Raw genomic sequence first — 19,751 nt, 5'->3', positions numbered from 1 at the left:
TCCCTTTTTTTCTTTCTTTTCAACTCTTTCTAAAGGTTTTGACTTGTTGAGCTAATGGGTGTGTTTAACAAAAAGCTGACTTTTGTCAGCTGATTTAGCCATTACGGTCCCAGGAAAGGGAGTCCCAAGAGGACACGATTCCTCTTTTGATAAGCTAACTAGGAAACGGTGTAAAAATCATTGTTGATTCCATCGTTAGTGTGGAGAAATGTGTCACTGAATTGGCAAAAGTTGTAGGAGGGAAGAATACAAAATCGTCTTCTCGAATGAACAAGGCAGTGGTTGTATTTAAGTAGAGAAGAGCTAGTGCATCAAGTTGTTCAGGAGGGGTTAGTCACTGAAGGGGTTTTGGTTTCAGTCTTGCCTCTTGCTGTTCCTGTGAGAAAAGTTACAATTTCAAATGTACAACCTTATTTAAAGAACAAGCTGCTGATTAACGAACTGAGCCACCATGGCAAAGCAATGTCAGAAATCACAATGATTCAGTTGGGATGTAAAGCTCAAGACCCAAGACATGCAATTTCATTTAGACAACAGTTGTATATGTTGCTAAATAGTCTAGATACCGAACTGAATATTGCCTTCAGGTTTCGTGTCGATGGCAGAGACTATATAGTTTTTGCATCTTCTGAACAAATGAAATGTTATGTTTGTGGTCGTGAAGGGCACACTGCAAAGAATTGCAAAAGATCTGCTGCTGAAAATGATGTGGTTGAGAGTGATACGGAAGCGGGGCTTTCAGTGGAAAATGTGAGGGTTGAGTGTGATACAGTGGGAACTACAGAGGCTGTTTGCTGATTTGTTGGACACACAAGTACAGGGGGCGCTGGTATGGTCACGATTTCAGAATCTTGCCCAGATGGATGCACCTAGAAAGTATTTCTTTGTCCTGGAAAAGAAAAATGCTCAGGGCAAAATGATGCACTGTTTGCGGACAGAAACGGGACAACTGTTGTATGAGCCTCGGGAGATCCAGAGGTTGACAGTGGCTTTCTAGTCAGACCTGTTCATGGCTTAGGTGGTGAATGAGTCGGAGAAGGCCTAGCAATTCCTCCAGGATCTGCCTCAGGTTCAGGAAAAGGACAAGGAGTCGCTTGAAAGAGAGCTGATATTGCGAGAGCTCTCTGAGGCTCTGGATGGATTAAATATGGGAAAGGCACCAGGAATTGATGGAGTGTCTGTTGACTTTTTTAAGACTGTTTGGCCACAGATTGGACAAGATCTGCTGGAGGCCTTTACCGAGAGTATGAGAGCACATGAGCTGCCTCTGAGCTGTCGTCGTGCAGTCTTAACGTTAATGCTAAAGAAGGGAGACTTGTGCAATATAAAGAATTGGCGCCTTGTAAATCTTGTGTTCAGACTATAAAATACTGTCTAAAGCCTTGACAATCCGCTTAGGTACTGTACTGAATACTGTTGTGCGTCCAGAACAAACAGATTGTGTGTCCAACAGGTCACTTTTTGATAATATATTTTTAGTCCGAGATCTTTTAGACGCCTCCAGACTTTTTGGTTTCAAAGCAGGTCTTATTTCTTTAGATGAAGAGAAAGCATTTGATAGAGCTGACTAGAAGTATTTGTATAATGCAGTTATGGCATTTGGGTTTGGTCCTAAGTTTGTGGGACACATTCAGTTGCTTTATAGTAACATGTATTGAAACTTAATGCAGCCTTAGCTCTCCCTCTCCAGTGCTGAGGGGCATTCATCAGGGTTGCCCCTTATCTGGAATGCTTTATTCTCTCTCAATTGAACCCCTCTTATATATACGCACTTTACTGACTGGTCTGATTATTCCAAATGTGCCTATGGAGCCTGTGAAAGTGGCGGCTTATGCAGATAACATCAGTTATTATAGATGATTGCCAGAAACTGTTTGAAAGGGTGTCTTCTGCGAAAGTTAATTGGGCTAAAAGCAATGCTTTTTTAATGGGGGATTGGGTAGGTGTTAGGCCACTGGATTTACCTGCAGGTCTGTAGTGGAATCAGCAAGAGTTTAAGTATCTGGGTGTGGTTTTGGGAGGGGAGGGGGTGGCAAATTAGAATTGGGATGGGATTATTGAGCAGGTACGAGGCAGGCTTCAAAATTGGTGCTGGCTTATAACTAAACTATCCTTTAGATCTTAGTTAATAATAATCTGGTTGTTTCAATGTTATGGCATAAATTCAGATGCGTTGACCCCACCCCACCCCATCCCACCCCACAGTCCCTGGTTAAGGAGATCCAAAGTCTTTAAATAGATTTCTTCTGGGATGGTATTCACTGGGTAAAGCAGTGTGCTGTTTCTGCCTGTGGAGGAGGGGGGGGCAGGGTTTGGTGGATGTCAGTAGCAGAGTTGCAGCTTTCAGACTCCAGTCTCTACAGAGGCTGCTGTTTAATTCAGGGTCTCTCCCATGGAGAGCTATAGATTTTAGTTTATTTCAAAAGGTACAGGATCTGGGTTTTGACAAAATAACTTTAATGAATTCCCTAAAACTTATTCTATCTGTTCTACCGATGTTTAAGGGGATGCTGGAAGTGTGGGGAAGGTTGAAGGTTCAGCAGGAGGTTGGTACTGAGGGACTGTATTGGCTTTTAGAGGAGCCTTATACCCGACCCACCCACCCTCCAAATTCCCCCCCCCTCCCCCCAACCTCGAGCTAATTTTTTTTTCTTTATTTTCAAATTTCAACGGACAAAATAAAATAATTCAACAACGCAACTGCGGGAAAAGGTTTAAAAATGCATCTGTTGTGTTAAACGCCTTTTTCAAGCAGCATTTAATATTCCACAAAATCTCCACATTTTCTCATCTCACTGACAAAGCGTTTACAAAATGAACAATACTAGACGTTGACTCCTCTTTCTTTTCTTAATAGCTATACAAATAGGGCAGTGAGTCAGTTATGTACTGGTCAAGTTAGACAAAGCTACAAGAATGTTTTTTTATAGCCTCTTTCGTTCACGTAATACCAATAATCATTTTTGCATGTATTTGTTTTTATTATTTCCCCTTGTACCATAAATGTTATAAGGACATATAACAACCTGGACACTTTTGTGTGGGGAATCCTATCTATATAGCATTCTGTACATTGAAAATTACGTAACCCTACTGCAGTTACTTGTACTACTGTATACTATTTTAAGTTACTGAAGTAACTTTGTTTAGATATTCTTTATATTTGGCATATATCGCCTTCCACCAGTCTCTGATCATTTCACAGAGCCTTTCCACTAAAATGGAAATGTTAAACAAATACCGGTAATCTTTTTCTGTTTTGCTCCACAGCTCATGAAGTCCTCGTCGTAGCACACTTATCTTTAACCATTGCATCGGCACTGCTCTGCTTATTTGCTGTAATAGGACTTTTTATATTCTTTTGTAAAACTACAGGCTCAAAGCTAAATGTTTCCTAGACATGCTGTGCTGTTTCATGATGCACATTATTGGCACACACAGAGAGAATGTCTTGGCATATAACTTTTCAATATAGAATTAAAACAAATACCTTTAAAAGTGTTAATTTAGATTTTTACAGACCCGTTTTCTTAAATTCCAAGCTGAGTATGCAAGTAGTGTGCATCATGAAACAGCACAGCATGCCTAGGAAACTAAAGATTTTGTTGTTTTATTAAAATGTGGCCATGTTGGTTTTTTCAAGGTCAGCCATGCTACAATATTGTTTTTATTATTATGATAATTACAGTACAGTACAAAGAAAGATGGATGTGTTCTGAAATGAGTGACATCTATGTAGACATCTAAATGTGTATAGAATACATCACTTTCACTTGATATTACTGTTTTCTATTCTGCCTATATGGAGAACAAAATCCAATTGTAACCTCATGAAGGGTTTTAGACAGCTAATAGTCAATAACTCTGGGTAATGTAAAAACAAATTCAACCCAATATTTATTAAAATGTTTTTTCTTCTTTTGGTAGCGTTTCCATTTTATGCACAACTTCTACATCTATTATTTTTGGCACTCCTTTTGCTAATTTCAGAACACAAATTTTAAATATGTACATTGTTTTATAAATATATTTAAAATATTAAACTGATATTTTCCTGCAGGCAGGATGACAAACTCTTTGGCACATGTCACAATTAATCATACTAAAAATCAAGCAGAGTCTTCTCTTGTCTGTAGCTGACCATGACACTGCATTGTCAGTTTTCCATAAAATGAAAACACGCACATGCATGGAAGCCTCTGCAGATGTATCCAAATATGGAAAGAAGGGGACATGGAGTCGACTGACTCCAGAAGTGGCTTCTAATGCACTGAAACCAATCCTGGCTATACAAATACATAGTCCCGAAATGTAATTTTCCAGGCACATGCAGAGTCTGTGCTGACCAATCCTGCTGCAGTGACCCAGAACTCACTGCATAACAAATGCAGTGGATTATTGACCCTGTCCTTGATGCCAGTGGTGATCACTACCTCCACCTGTCAGAAGTGATGGGTACACAGACAACTGACACAGACTGTCCATCAATGAGGAAAACATTTAAAAAGTAATACATCAGTGAAACCAAGCACATCAATAGACTTCTTCCTTGCTGAAGAAAAGATGTTTGCAATTTTCACTCCTTTCACTATCTGAATATACGGTTTCAATTTGATTGTTTGTGAAAAAGTAGTCAGTCAGACAGCATTTTTGTAAACATTAAATGGCTTTAAACTTTTGTTTATTTTTCATGCAGGAAGAGCAATGGAAGAACACATCCCTCTTCCCTGCCCAAAATGCCGGCATGACCATCTCATGTGAAGCGTGTTGCAAAGCCAGAGTACTATACACTAAGCATAGTGTCACAGGACACCTGGAGACAGCAGCAGCAGCAGCAGCAGCATGTGTCCTTTCTGAGGCGGAGTACACCTGCGGAGCTCCTTTTGTACCTCCTGGCCACATTCTTTATGGGAAGTGGAAACGCATCTGTCTCTCAACTGGCGAGACCCAGTGGAGACTGCTTACTACTCCTCAAAGTTGGGCAAGCCAGACGTATGCACCTACTGTGGAAGACATGGAGCAACTACGGCACAAATGCTCATGCAGAGCTTGAAAACTGTGTTGCCCATTTGTGCAGACTGCACTAGCAAAGGACAAGACAATTTGTCAAAAGCCATATGGCAAGGGCAAATAAAGGTATTGCCTCTTATTTTACAGTTTTGAAAAACAAAACAAAACTGTAAAATCAAATATTTTTCCAAAACATTTTATTTCAGGCCTAATGTCCAGAATTGCTGAGGTATAGTACAGCAGTTATTTCCCCCAAAACCTGCTACTATTTTAAACATGTATTGAAACCTATGCAGGCTTGCGGAACTCAAGAAATTGTTTATGCACGATGTTCACTCACTTATCACATGGCTATTTTATTGTGGCAAAGTGGTTAACAGAGTGCAGGTGATCAATGAACAGACAGACAACTATAATCCAGGTGCAATGTTGTTTAATGTTTTTTTAAATCCAATGGCCTGATGGCAAAACAAAAGTAAATAATAACAATGGTAATGAAGCAATACAGCGGCATGTATTGCTTATTTGTAATCCGCGGGTTGGCCCTGAAATAATAACAGTCCCGTTTTTAGTTCACCCACACGCAACACATACACAAACACCAGTCCACAGTGCGTGCTCTAGTGCTCGTGGTGAATACCGTTCTTTAGTGAAAATAAAGTGCAGTGTTGTTGATCCGGGTTTAGTGCTGGCCTTTGGCGACAGCTCCGGATCGTGTTAGCCGTCCAAATAATTATACACAGTATTATTAACGACAAACAAAAACAAACAAAACACTCATGTTTCACAACACAGGTTCTCTTTCTGGTCATTTATTTTAACCATTCACAAAAGGAACAGATCACATCACTATGTCCCTTTTTTAGAACGTCACAAATGACCCCTTGGTCAACGAGTGCATCCGCTCCTCCAATCCGCGGATGCCACGCCGTTTCCCATACAGGTCATTGACTTTGTATACCTTACTAGATGGCCAACTTCCACCTAACCCTGGGAATAAACTGTCGTGCCATTTAATGCAGGGTATTCTGTTCCCTTTATGCAGCTGCCTCGCAGGTCGGGAGGGAGATCTAACACCAAGAATCATTCGAGCTGTCACATTTATACATAACATACTTCTAATAATGTGCTTTATTATCATGAGACAGATCTCTCCAACGGAAAAAGTCACTTAATTTTCAGATGAGCCTCGTTCTGCAAAATGCCTCTCTCTAGTTTTGTATTATCATTATCATTTTATTTATTTATTTATTTATTTTTTAAAACCACAGGCTAATCCTCTTAGTTTATAAAATATGGATCTCTTGTCTCTTGCCTTCCATTATCTAACAACTTTAAAAGTAAAAAATATACACGGAGTACCAGCCTGGTTATAGTAGTTTAAAAAGCGTTCCTTATGCAATAGGCTTGCACACATTAAACAAATATGATTTACCTTTTGCGGTCCATTTATTTAGCGCCTGTCAGGCACATCAGGTCTAATTTGTTTTCACACTGGCTGTTTATTTTACACGTGCTGTTTAAAAGTAATTTTATTCACAGTAAAACAGGTTTAAAAGGCACTGCATATCAACAGGACACTCAGTACTGCATCTCCAGCCCCGCCCCACCCCTTGTTCACTGTAGTTATCACATATCTCTTAGAAAGGAAACATTTTAATGTGATTGCAAATAGTGCTGATTGCAAATAGTGTACACCTTTATATTACTGTAGATACTACCCAAGTATAGGCCAGACTAAATAGTTTAGGAATAATACTGACAAATAAAAATGGACATAGATGCAGTGTTTGCTTCAGGACTTACAGATTGCGGGTCAGTGTGGCCCCCTCCCAAAATTTAGGGGGGTATTTTCTTCAGTATGTCAGCCTCTCTGCATGCTCATTGGAAAAGACAATAACAATCAATCTGTTCATGTTTTTTGGTTCAATCTATCTGTTCAACTCCAAACTTTTATTTCCCACTACACCACTGATAGTTATGTCTGATAAAAAGCGGAGTGGGATACTGTCCTACTTTTCTGTCATGAACAAGAAGCATAAAAACAACTTGACAGGTAAGTTAGATTTCCACAAGTGTACTACAATACTGTATTTATTAACAATAAATACATAAAAACAGCAACAGGGATGTAACTGTTACAGTATGTACACTTTAGCACTGTACGGTGCATGTTTGTTATATAAATTCATGAAGAATGAAAGTTAAGAAAAGTAACATTTATTTAGGGTTCGTGACCACTGATTTATATACACAATATAAAAATTACAAAAGCAAACTTAAAAAAAAAGAATATTAATGTATTTAACTTTTACTCATTATATACTGTGGGAAGAGGGATATCATTTTTGTTTCTATGCTAGTATGTGCTGACCGTTATTTTGCTTCCACATATGCTTCAAGTTCTTATCTGCTTGTGGGTCTGGGGTTTCGTGCCAAGTAATTGTTGGTATCTGCATTCAGACCTTTGCCTAGCCATGTTATGTAATCTTCAATTTTGAACAATTTTTTATTTTTATTTTTTTAAGTAAAGACTTTTTACGTTTTAGGGGATAGAGCCACACAAATGTAAGTGTAAAACTGTAGGACCAACAGCACTATGGAAACCAGCCTGCTGTTTGGAGAATAGTGTTGAATCTTGTTTTCAGTACTTTATTCAGTTTATATTTTTCCCTTTTTTTAACATTTAAAAAAACGTGAAAGCAATGAACTGATACATGCATACAAATAAAAAACAGTGCTTCACTTTGTTTGAATCAGTTTTACATTTAATGTACTTGTATATAACACCAGTACTGCTGTCCGATGTGCTTTCCAGAGTGACGTTATATACAGTGTAACACTCAGGTTTGGGGCTATCAGAAAAATACTCATTTTTAAATAAACCTTTAGACTGCAACATATGTACGTGTATTGCTGTTTTTGTAAACATCTGAACACTCATTAATTCATTAGCTTTTAACTGTTGTTGAAATCATAGTGTGTTCCGGCACATTTTTGGGGGGGACTCGAGCACTGGATTAACCGTTACCTTTAGCAACACCCCTGGAATAAAAATCCTGATATCGCTAAAGATTCTGAATTCCGTCAGGCAAACAAACACCTAAATCTACAATCTAAACATGCAGCTTGTCGTGGCTTAAATTATGTAAATCATAAAAAGCCAATTTCAAAAACCGATCTGAAGAAACTGTATACGTCTACAACTCCGTGAAAAAACATCTAACTTGCTCTTAAAGTATGGTTCGAGTACAGGTTTTTTCGTAGACACCGCTACTCTCTGTAAAAATAACTTTGCTGAACTTACTGATTGGCCGTGAATATGTCACTTAAACATCAGCATTACAGACCAAAAATCACCAAGGTGGTCTTGAGACAGTCCCAATACCTGATATACGAATGTACTCACAGCCAAATTTCAAAAATTGTCCTATAAAAAGCTATGAGCTGTACGTTTCCAAACTTCAACCAGAACAGCCAAGGCTTTTTCAGATTCCATGTAAAGTGATGCTGGAGTTGAAGACAAGCACATTATTTCAGTTTCTGGACACAAGAGCGAACTCAGTCTCACGCATTATTCGACAAACACGGATGCAATGCAAAACAGGGAAATGGATACATTTCTTCACACAAGTCTTCAGGAACAGGAACATCATTGTGAGACAGAGCACTCTCCATTGCCTGACCAAGGTTTTGCATGCAGCAGAAGAAAAAGGTGCTTTTCTTTTAAACCAGCGCTCCATTTCTTCAGCTTCTAAGCTTTCCAACGATACCGGCCCTTTCAGTCTAGCTATCACGGAGCAATAGACTTAAAACAAAACCTAACCTGTGAACTAGGCAGTCATAGTTCCGGCTAGGAGTACCGCATACACACACTGAATACGTCTTTGGAAAGCCCCAAGTCTGTACTTTTAAACAAGTCATGAATCAGGTAGGTGGCTTTTACGATGCCTGAGTAATATGCGCGTAACCTTCGGTGCGCTGGCGCCCCAAAATGAATGGGACTGAGATTTAAGAGTTAAAGCGAAAGTCACCGCTTACAAAACAACACCTAGATAGACTTAATATCATGTTTTTTTCAAAACTGTTTACTTACTGCAGTGTACTGAGTTTCTATAATGCTTAAAGATAGCGGCCGAGAATCACGTATGAAAGAATAAAGTCTCGCGGAACTTAAAATATCCAGCATACTTTTATTTATTTATTTTAACCTGAACTACTCAGAATGCGGCTCATAGTGCTTTCATCACTGACACCCACTTCCTTAGAGATTGTTGTAGCATTTCAGGCATTCTAAACTGGGTGAAAAATACAATAGCTTGGTGTCTTAAAATATCTCTGCAGGATTTTCCCGCACTGAAAGTAGCAGATATGCAGGAGCAACTTAGAAAATGTGCGACTCCCGCGATCCCGTGCTGAAATTCAAGCCCTGCGGACACTTAAATGCTAGTGGTACAAGCTTTACAGGATGTACATTTGTTTTTAATAAATAGTTTTGTCACGTTATGGTTGATCCTGGACCAAACCATTTTCTAGACAGGGAGACGGGGGGGTTGAATGTTATACTTAACAAAAATAAGTTATTTTCACTGTAAAGATATGTGTGTGTCTAATCCTTAAGTGTGTGATTTCTAATACTGTTTATTGGTATTGCGTCTGGGGAGGGGACACACGGGCGCGTTAAGAGAAATTCCGCAGGAAATTTTTTTATTTCAGGGGGTCATTGGCGCAATGGCACGAACACTGAGATGTACATGTTAGTATAAGGTTTAGAAAATTAAACTCATCCTGCACCCAGTCTTGTGTTTCAGAACTCTTGTTTATTACTGCTATGGCCAGGTGCACAAATCTGTGCAATCAGACCCCTGCTAAATCTGCACTGAACTGATCACATATATCACTGCATGAATAAGAATCTATTCACAATTGTTTTTTAAAACCTTATTATGAATCAAATGATTTATGTTTTGAAAAGGGTGTTGAACAATTTATTAAACAGAGGCTGCACCCAGTCCTAGATTTTAGGACTCTCCTTAATTAACTATAGTCGAACCTGTATTAAGAGACCACTCAAGGGACAGTCTAATAGTGGCCTCTTAACACAGATGGTTTCTTAAAAGAGGGCCCATAAATTATGAATTTTCTATTTGTCTTTGACATGCTTTCCTGTAATTATGTATGTCTTACATACACTGTAAAAGCCAGATGATGTACTATGAACAAAAAGAAGTATGTAATTTAATAACATTAATTTAGATAATGCATTTACAAAACAAATTAATTAAGTAATGAATGCTTGCCTGTCTCAGGTCACACAAAATTATTTAAATCCTTTGCAATTTTCAATGCCTGTCTTTCAGGTACATTGCATCCCGAAACCAATGCCAGCATAAGCATAAGATATTTTTCAGTGTTTATTTTCCTTTTAATGGTTTGCCTTTAAGTCTTAAGCCGCTACATCCTAATTATGTTCTGTTAAATTACCGGGTAAGAACACCACAACACGAAACGGACACATTGGAAGCTACCTAGTTCTCTGCAAGTGCGAGAACGAAATGCAAGTTACAGTAGTATCTGGGGGAAGTGATTAATGTCATTGCTTGCTCTTGTGCTCAAATAATGAAAAAGGTGAAACAGAATCAGAAAGTCAATCAGGACATCAAGGTAAAAAAGTGACTTTGTTTAGTAATTAACAGTTTAATTAAGATATTGAATCGGCTCAAAACACGGTCAAGTGAACAAAAATAAAAACCTAAAACTTCAAGCCCTAGTTCTTTCCGTTTCAAAATGCTGCGTCTTTCTAGTGTCAAATTTTTCAGCAGTTTTTCTGGCACTTACTGTCTTTACAAGTTTAATAACTTTAATTCTGTCATCTAGGGAGGACCTTTTGTTTCTCCATGTTTTCTCTCTTCCTTTACAAGAGAGCGCTGTTGTTTTATTGATTACGGATAAATGACCGCTAAAATGGTGACCGTATTCCTTTGAATTTAGGACCTACCATTTAAAACCATATTTTCTTCCTGTGTAAGGGTGCTTAATACAGGTTTGAGTCTGTTGCTGGGTAAGAGAATTGTGGTTGCTGGTCATGTTAGACAGGTGGTCGCTTAATACAGTTAAATAAATGCACAAATATAATTGGCAGGAATTTAAACGGGTCACTTAGACCCAGGTGGTCGCTAAACAAAGGTGGTCGCATGAGCAGGTTTGACTGTATATTATTTAAATGATCAGAGGCCAGAAGCAATCAGGTCCCTGTTAAATAAATTGTTCCTCCCCTATACCTGTATGAACAAGGCCTGATCATAGACGTAAAGACTCTCACCTCACACACTCCCGCTGTGCATTCAGATCAAAGCAGAACTGTAGTCACATAATTCTGAAACTCAGGACGTGTAATTTTCTAAACCTGACTGATGTACAGAAGTCTGCAAAAGTTTCAAGATTATATAAATTATTAAACTTCTCAAAACATTATTCATAAAACAATACTTTTAGTATATTATTATTACACAGTTTAGGAACAAACAGCAGTCATGCATTTTTTTCTTGCTTGACCCAGGTCAAAGCATGTTGACCCACATCCTGAGGTGGGTCACTGCAAGCCGGGTATGACCCAAGTACGTGGTTTCACACTATGCAGGCCTGTGACCCCGGTAGCCAGAACCCAGGTCGGGACCAGGGTAGGAATGCCAGTGTGAAAAGAGCTAAGGATATCCAAAAAGCTGCATAAACTTTTTTAAAGTTACTGTAGTTGTGTGTAAATTATATAGGTCTGAGAATTTCCTAAAAGTGGGAAATGACCACAGCATCTTAGTTCCAGAACTGGACACGTTTAATAGAATGCAACCCAGAACCCTTCCAGTGTGATTGGAAAGTGAACAAATGGAGAAAACAAGTGAAGTATGAAGAAACGAGAAGGGCTCAAGATAGGAATAAACGTGTAATAGTATTACAACTTCCAAAAACACAATAGTTTAAAGCTGGACGGATAGAGAACGTTACGTGAAGAAAAGTAATATAGAACAAACAATTTGGAAAATGGTTAGAGACTCAGACTGTGCTTGGTAAATATGGGTGTCGAAATAAATCCCTACTGTTGAGAAAAGATATATATACATCTTTGAGATTTTTGTTTCATGTCGTCATACAAAAATATGTATTGAATCGTTGGATCTCAGTCAAGAGCTGCAGTACTAGGCTGATCCATTGCGGAATTTTGCATTCCGATCACTGTCTGTATAGTGTTGTTGTTGTACATCAGAAGAAAAAATAAAAACTACTACATAAGACAACTACCGGGTTAAACATATATTCCCAAATAAAGCACTTGAGACAGAAAAAAAAGAACAGATTCGTATCGGTTGCGTTTTTTTTTTTTTTTTTTTACTCAACATAACTAAATTAGATTGGCTATACCAAGGATGGTTATGGCCTACTTTGTTGTGGATAACCACAATCTTTATTGATGAGGTCTTTGGAAACGATAAAGCTAAACATAGTACAAGGAGACAAATGTGAGTACAAATATTACAACACGGTGTGAATTTCATGTACGTGGGCTTGGATTAACCTCAATATACAGAAGCGAAAACATCCCATTCTCTTGTTTGGGCATTTTCTTTCCATGAATATATTAATTACGTTTCTCCGTGAATACAACCCTCCGTGTGCTAGCTAACCATTCCCACTAACTTATGCATCTTAGTAATATTGACACCGTTTTGTCAATAATAAGCTTTTGTTCCTGCTCAATACGTATGCGGTGTTCTTATGCGTTTTCTATTAATGTTTACCTTGTAGACATCTCCATAGGTGCCGCTTCCTATTCTTTGAATCAGCTCGAAATCTTCCTGTGGATTCCTCCTGGACAGGTCAAAACTAGAATTCATCATTAGAACTCCCGGTTCTGATTCCGATATTTACGTTAAGAAACGCCGAGTACTTTGTTTTTAGGCAGGCAGAAACAAACAAACATACGTCAGAAAATCACAGCCTCACTTCACTATAACTTTAACATGGCTTCCACTGCAGAGCGCGCGTGCGCACGGTGATTTTACATTCTCCAGTGGGAGAACTAGGAGAGAATGCTCGGAAGAGACCTCAGCGCTGCTACGCACCACTGCAATACTAAGTAATTCCAAGCGTCCAGAGCTTCCTCTTGATAAATTAAGGAATATAGGCAGTTGGAAAATAGATTATCCAGCTTTTTTTATAATTATTTATATTTGTTTTTTTTTTTATAATAAGTTAAAACACAGTCAGTAAGCTATATGGAGTGCTGCTATGGAGAAAACGTTTCCAACCTATTTGAAATATGCCCCCTGGCAAGAGTTAAATGTTGCATTAAGCATTTTTAAATGTCACCACTTTCAAAGTGTCATTGTTGTGCTGTGGAAGGCTATAGCAGCATTGGAAAGTGGCCTCCTGTATTTAAAACCACGGCAAAATATGCTGCATTTGCCTACACTGCAGATTTGCGTGCAACTTTTATTAGATATAGAACTTAGGCACCATGTGACTAGTCATGTGTCAGAAGATCAATGTTATGGGGTAAGTGTGGGAAGAAATATATACACACAGTACAGTATGGACCATATTCACAAAGCATGTGGCAAAGTGCTTAGTTTGCACCTTAAGCAACTATCAGTAAATAAGTCATGTGTTATATAGGAACTCTTACATTAACATCCTGTTTTTTTTTTTTTTTTTGCAAGCTGTGTAACATTACCCTGAATTTTCTTTTTAAAAGAGAAAACTGTTGTAAACTTGTGAAAACGGTCTCATATATTTTAAAATGCCGAACCTGAAATAACAACCAACTCCACCTGTTTTTGCTGTGAATGCAAAATGCCCGTTTCCAGGATGTGCTTATACAATGTGAACGCATTTCCTAACAATCTCCCACTTTAGAAGGTAAACTCCCACTGTCCTCAAACAGGGCAGAGGCAGTCCCAAGGAGCCAGACGTTTGCTATACAGAGCTATGAACCCGGTTTCATATGCAGTCAAGTAGCAGGGCTTTTTTGTTTGTGCTGGGAGAACACATGTCGATCCTGGTCCTGGTAGCACCTTATTTAACATACCTCAAAGTAACTGTTTCATGAATGTCAGCGACCCCCTCAATCCACACGAATTTAAAAAGCAAGCGTGCCCAGCTCGTCTGCAGTACATCTGGACACCAACAAAGGACATTGTTTCTTTTAATATAGCCCTTGCTAGAGGGTCAGTACATCAAACGCTATTAACGCATTCATGCCATTGTCCTCTTTTCTATTTTGTAATTTTTTGGAGCATTTTTAACTGGCATCTACCCATTATTTTTATTTTCTCTTTAACTATTTTGTTATGATAACTTACTCTACCTTTGTTAACCACAAAAGTTAAGTCTAAATGTAACTTAATTCTGCAAATATTGCCCTTCAGATGCTTTTATGATGTCTCAATATAAAATAAGAAACTGAAGCCTACAGTGATGACAAAGTTCATGAGCTGCACATTGAGCTTCATAGCCGGTGTGAAATTTCAGTGGTCTCATAATTTATGGGCATGTCTAACTTGACTGTCCTCAGAATAGGATGCAGCAGTTTGTAGCCAAAACGAAGGATTTACATTTTTTTCCTGTGAATAAATATTGATTTAGAATGTCTCAAATTACATAAATACAGTTTGTGTTCAGATTTCTTCAAATGATGTATGCATCTTATTTCGTGAAAACTCCCCTGTGACCCTGCTGATTCATTAAATCTATGCTCAGTTACATTATTAGATTCCATAATACACAGCTGTAGCCGATGCCACCATTGTTATGGATGATGAAACTGACTGACAGGTGACTTTTTCATAGCTCCTCCCACAGGTTCTTGTCTGTGCCGCACATAGGACGACTGGGTCTTAATGCTTCTTTTATAGGAAGATAATCTTTACTGTGGAAGCAGAAAAAGTAGGTTTCACTATAGCCAAAGTAAAAATAATGTCTGTAAAACAAATACATATTTGGTAAATTATAAGGGTGTAAAGAAATAGTTATAATAATAATAATAATAATAATAATAATAATAATAATAATAATAATAATAATAATAATTGTAATAGGGGATGCAGGGGGCTTTGTGCATCAATTTATATTCAACAGAAAGTCAAAATGGTTGATGGATAAGAGGAAAACATTTTCTTTTTGTTCACCCTTTAAATAGTCATTCTAATCTGGTACTGCTGCAAAAAGTATGTGTGTTAAACAGGCCTATTGCTAATTGTCAGCTGAGGCCACCAAGCTCTTTAACAAGTGACATTCCAAATAGAATAGTATGATACCGTGTCTCAATGAGGACGAGCTGCAATCCACTTTAAGGCCAAATGCATTTTGAATCTGCGTTTGCGTTGCTTGCAAATGTTTGTTTGGTAAAGTTAGTTATTTGCACAGTTCTTTTCTTTGGTGGCATAAGTTTATAGAGCTTTTTTTGGATGCATATTTTGTTACTCTATTTTACCAATGCCCTTACCAATTTGTAATGTTAAAATCTGTGCTACATGATTGATTTTTGTTGCAGTTTTCCCAAGACCTGTTCACCATTAAGGCCATTATGCCAAAAGTTGAATAGTGACACCTCTTATGTCATCTCCAGGTCACCCACAAGCTTCAATAGCAATTACATGTGTAGCAAAATAAAAAGCTCATTTGTGATAATAGAAGTCACATAGTTTTGCCATTGCTTTAAATTATCAGAAGACACAACAAACTATTAAACTACACAACAAGTTATTAAAAATTTACCTCACAAAAAAACACCCTTTTCTGCATACCAGTTGTGACGACTTCTAAAACCTGGTACTGTAGATTTCTCAAAACTAAAAATGAATATTACTTCAAATATGTACCTAATATCAATGAATAAGTGTATAGCAACATTATGTACTGAATACTGTATGCTTTTCTGCTTAAAATGTGTTCCTAATTCTTCCATCTTTTCACATTATGACTGGTATCACTCACTTAGTATTTAACGGTATTCCTTTTTACTTGTAGTGACATTTTTGCATAGCACATACTTCCAGTGGCTGCATGTTGTAATTAAACTCTCTAGGTTGCCAAGGATTTTTAAAAGAAAGTAAAAGTCTTTTTTTTTTCATTTTTCATTAAAAATCCATTTCTGTGCCTGGGTCAGTGTTTTTAAAGGGGCAACGAACCGTGGTGGGGGCGATTCTGTGACATATATATATATATATATATATATATATATATATATATATATATATATATATATATATATATATATATATATGTGTGTGTGTGTTCAAGCAGACAGCTTTTGGGCTCTGCAATAATAAACTGCCCGAGCATTCATTGAACGTGACAGTCTGTCTTCTTTCTCTTTTTATAAGGGCTATCCATATGCCCCTGTCTCATCACAATACTTCTATGGTTCACATAGGTTTGTGTGTATGAGGCACATATGTAAACAGTACTGTCTTGTAGAAGTGAAATTATAAGAAACTGGCCTTATTTGCACTGCAGTACATATATGGGTTATACAAGTTTGCTTATACTGTATGAAACATATATGTAAAGTGTGTGCCTTTTAATAAGTTTTCAAATAAGTGAACGTATTTGTACCATAATGCATATATGGTTCATATGAGTTTGCATATGAGTACAATACAGTTTTGTATAAGACAAATTACTGTCCATATTTGCACTACAGTGCATATATGATTTTTACAAGTTTGCTTATATATACAGTATATGTGTTTTAAAAGCGTTGTCTCATAAGAAAGTGGCCGTAATTGTACTACAATGCTTATATGGTTCATACAACAAAACCTTATATGGAACCTACTATAGTACACATATATGAATTATATATATATTTTTCCATATGGGTTAAAAGACTTTGTAAAAACTGCCCATTATTTCTGATTGAGTTGTTTGAGTGTATAGGGGTTATTAAGACAAATGGGATTCTTTGATCTTGTCACTGTTTTGTCCCTCAATATAAATCTTGCTTAAACTGTGTGGCTAGTGATCTAGTGTGATCTAGTGTTTACAGTCTAGACCTAAACTTACTGCTGCTGCCGAGTACTGCTCAAAACAGAATGAGAATCCTTTTATAATTTACAGTGGTGGTTTAAACTAACTGACCTTTATGAAGGTTTGCCATAGTCATTTTGCAGTTTACTATACTTTTCTTATGTTTTACTACACAATGGTATACCATAGTAACATTTTATTTAAAAAAAAAAAAAAAAAAAAAAATCTTAAGTTGCCAAGACATATATTTTCATGGGTTTACAGTTTCAAATTTAGATAAATGATCATGCCTTCACTCATCTTAAGTACCACAAGAACTCTCTGTAATTTCCCCTTGACTAGAATTAAACATAAAAAACTCTTATTTTAGAAATAATATACTGATCCACACTAAAATTTAATTGTAATTTTGTATGCTATACCCATGCTCCAATGATAAAATCTTTCAAAATAATTCAGTAATAAATAAAAAAAATCATAGCACTTTTAATTAAATACAACACATTTAACTAAATATGTTTGACTACTGCAACTTTGAAACGGATATTATAAAATATAGCTTTATATTTAATTATTTAGTATATAATAATATATCAAATATATAAACAGTTATCTCAATATACTGGTACATATTTTTTAGCACTTAAAAACAAATACAGCAAATATTTCCTTAACTGTCGTACTACATTACACATTTAATAACCAGGCAGCCGGTTTAGTTTGCTTCTGGTAAATGATTGAACACACTGCATAGAGCTGCACCATTTCTTTAAAATAACTTCAACGAAAAAGTCACCAGCTGCATCAAAGATCGGAAATACTTCTGTAAAGATCGCTCTGTCCAGTACAAGGAGCCATTTCACATGTCTGTTTTTATTTTTATTTGTTTTTTTGATCATTTTTGAAAATAGACTGTGGACATAAAATATTCTGTAATTTAGCATTTACTGTTCAGGTAAACATTTAAATATTTGTGAACAGTAGAGAAAAATGATAGATTTTGAATGTGACAATACTATTTTTTAATCGTGAAATTTAGCATTTTTTTGCCAAGACAAAATACAACCTACATTATGGTCATGTTTGTAATACAGCAGGGGGGCTTCCATGAAAAGCATCCAGACTGGCCAAAACCAGGTCACATGACAGCATCCTGACTGTGGCGCGTGGTTCATGATGAATCATCCTGTATATAGAAATATCAACAGTTGGAATACATTTGCATATCATATGAATAACATTTGCAAAAAATGTGTGATGCATATTGCAGTTTTCTCCATTATGTTGTCCTGTTTTCCATGCCTCTTATATTCACTCTAAAACACAGCAATACATTTAAAAATTCATATTGAGCTGTTCCTATTTTCTGAGAGAAGGCCTCCAGTAGAGTGCTGTTACTTTCTACCAGTGACAATATTATGTGTCACTGGTAGAGGGGGGGGGGGGGATAGAGATTGAATCCCCCCCCAAATTAATTGGTTAACTACGTGGGGCAAAAAAATATCAGCCAATGCAAAAATCTCGATCAGTGTGGAGTAGTGGTTAGGGCTCTGGACTCTTAACCGGAGGGTTGTGGGTTCAATCCCTGGTAGGGGACACTGCTGCTGTACCCTTGAGCAAGGTACTTTACCTAGATTGCTCCAGTAAAAACCCAACTGTATAAATGGGTAATTGTATGTAAAAAATAATGTGATATCTTGTAACAATTGTCAGTCGCCCTGGATAAGGGCGTCTGCTAAGAAATAAATAGTAATAATTCAGAGAGTCAGTGGTTCCCTGTGTAGCAAGATTCACAGACTGCAAAGTACTAGGAGCTATGGCCATCATCAAGGATCAATCAGAAGATCTGATCGATTAGGGGACATTCAAGTATTATGTCATCAAGGGAGGTAGCCAAAAAAAAAAAAAAAAAGAATGCGCATTTTCCTTACATTACAGGTAATGCAACAACAGCAAAGGTGTGCTTTGGGATTTATTTGTTTGTTTCCCCTCCATGATACAAATCTGTAAGAATAACTGGAATTGGGTTAAAATTTGTAATAATGATAAAGATAGCTAGAACCAGCATAAAACACCAAACTGGAGACTGACAATTTGTCAGGTAAAACCAACATTCAAAATAAGTACCAGGAACAATAAATTATATATTAATCTTACTGACACAAAAAGTTCTTCCGAGACAGCCCTGGTCAAAATAGCAGTCAAACATAGTTTATGCTCATTCTCTCATCTCTAATTTACACATGCACTCCAATACATTTCAGTACAAGAACAGGTAAAACATACTATTACACAGCAAAAACAAATTCTTCATAATATGACATTGCCTTCTGAGACAGAAACACAACTCTCCAATTCCAATCCTTCTGTAGTGAATTCCATGGCAAAGAAATGATGTTCACCACAGATCTTGAAAACAGCTAGAAAACTGGCCATTGCATAGGCACTGTATTAAACAGTTTGTTTCCTGTGAGGCCTGCAGTAGCAGTTTCCAGGAATATCTGAGCAGGTTCTGTCAAGAAGAGGGATGCTAACTCAAATGTTTGCCTATAAAGACTCCTGCCTGGTTTTTACTGACGCAATGAGTGAAATCATTTCTAATAAGCATTAATTATTATTCACATGCCATCAGATTGAATAGGAACCTTGTGTAGCCTATCCCCTTTGGCTACAATTACTGGATATGGGGGGTAGAACTGGAGGAGCAATGATGTAAA

The 19,751-nt window shown here is 37.2% G+C and overlaps 1 protein-coding gene across 5 annotated transcripts in view; it reads right to left on the bottom strand.

The window, feature by feature from the left end:
* Nucleotides 1–13,136, bottom strand: part of map4k3b (mitogen-activated protein kinase kinase kinase kinase 3b) — a 98,905-nt gene extending 85,769 nt beyond the window's left edge. For 4 of the 5 annotated variants that reach the window (XM_034004702.3, XM_059024092.1, XM_034004703.3 and 1 more), the window contains exon 1: nt 12,804–13,136. In XM_034004702.3, the coding sequence (XP_033860593.1) occupies nt 12,804–12,902 (99 nt within the window). In that variant the 5' untranslated portion in view covers nt 12,903–13,136. The remainder of the gene's footprint in view (nt 1–12,803) is intronic. The other variant, XM_059024094.1, reaches the window with a different exon arrangement.
* Between the last annotated feature and the right edge of the window lie 6,615 nt (nt 13,137–19,751).

The sequence above is a fragment of the Acipenser ruthenus genome, chromosome 5 (genome assembly GCF_902713425.1).
Source record: "Acipenser ruthenus chromosome 5, fAciRut3.2 maternal haplotype, whole genome shotgun sequence".
In the NCBI taxonomy this organism is placed as follows: Eukaryota; Metazoa; Chordata; class Actinopteri; order Acipenseriformes; family Acipenseridae; genus Acipenser; species Acipenser ruthenus.
Note: the sequence above shows the minus strand (reverse complement) of the source record. Positions and strands in the feature narration are given on the sequence as shown.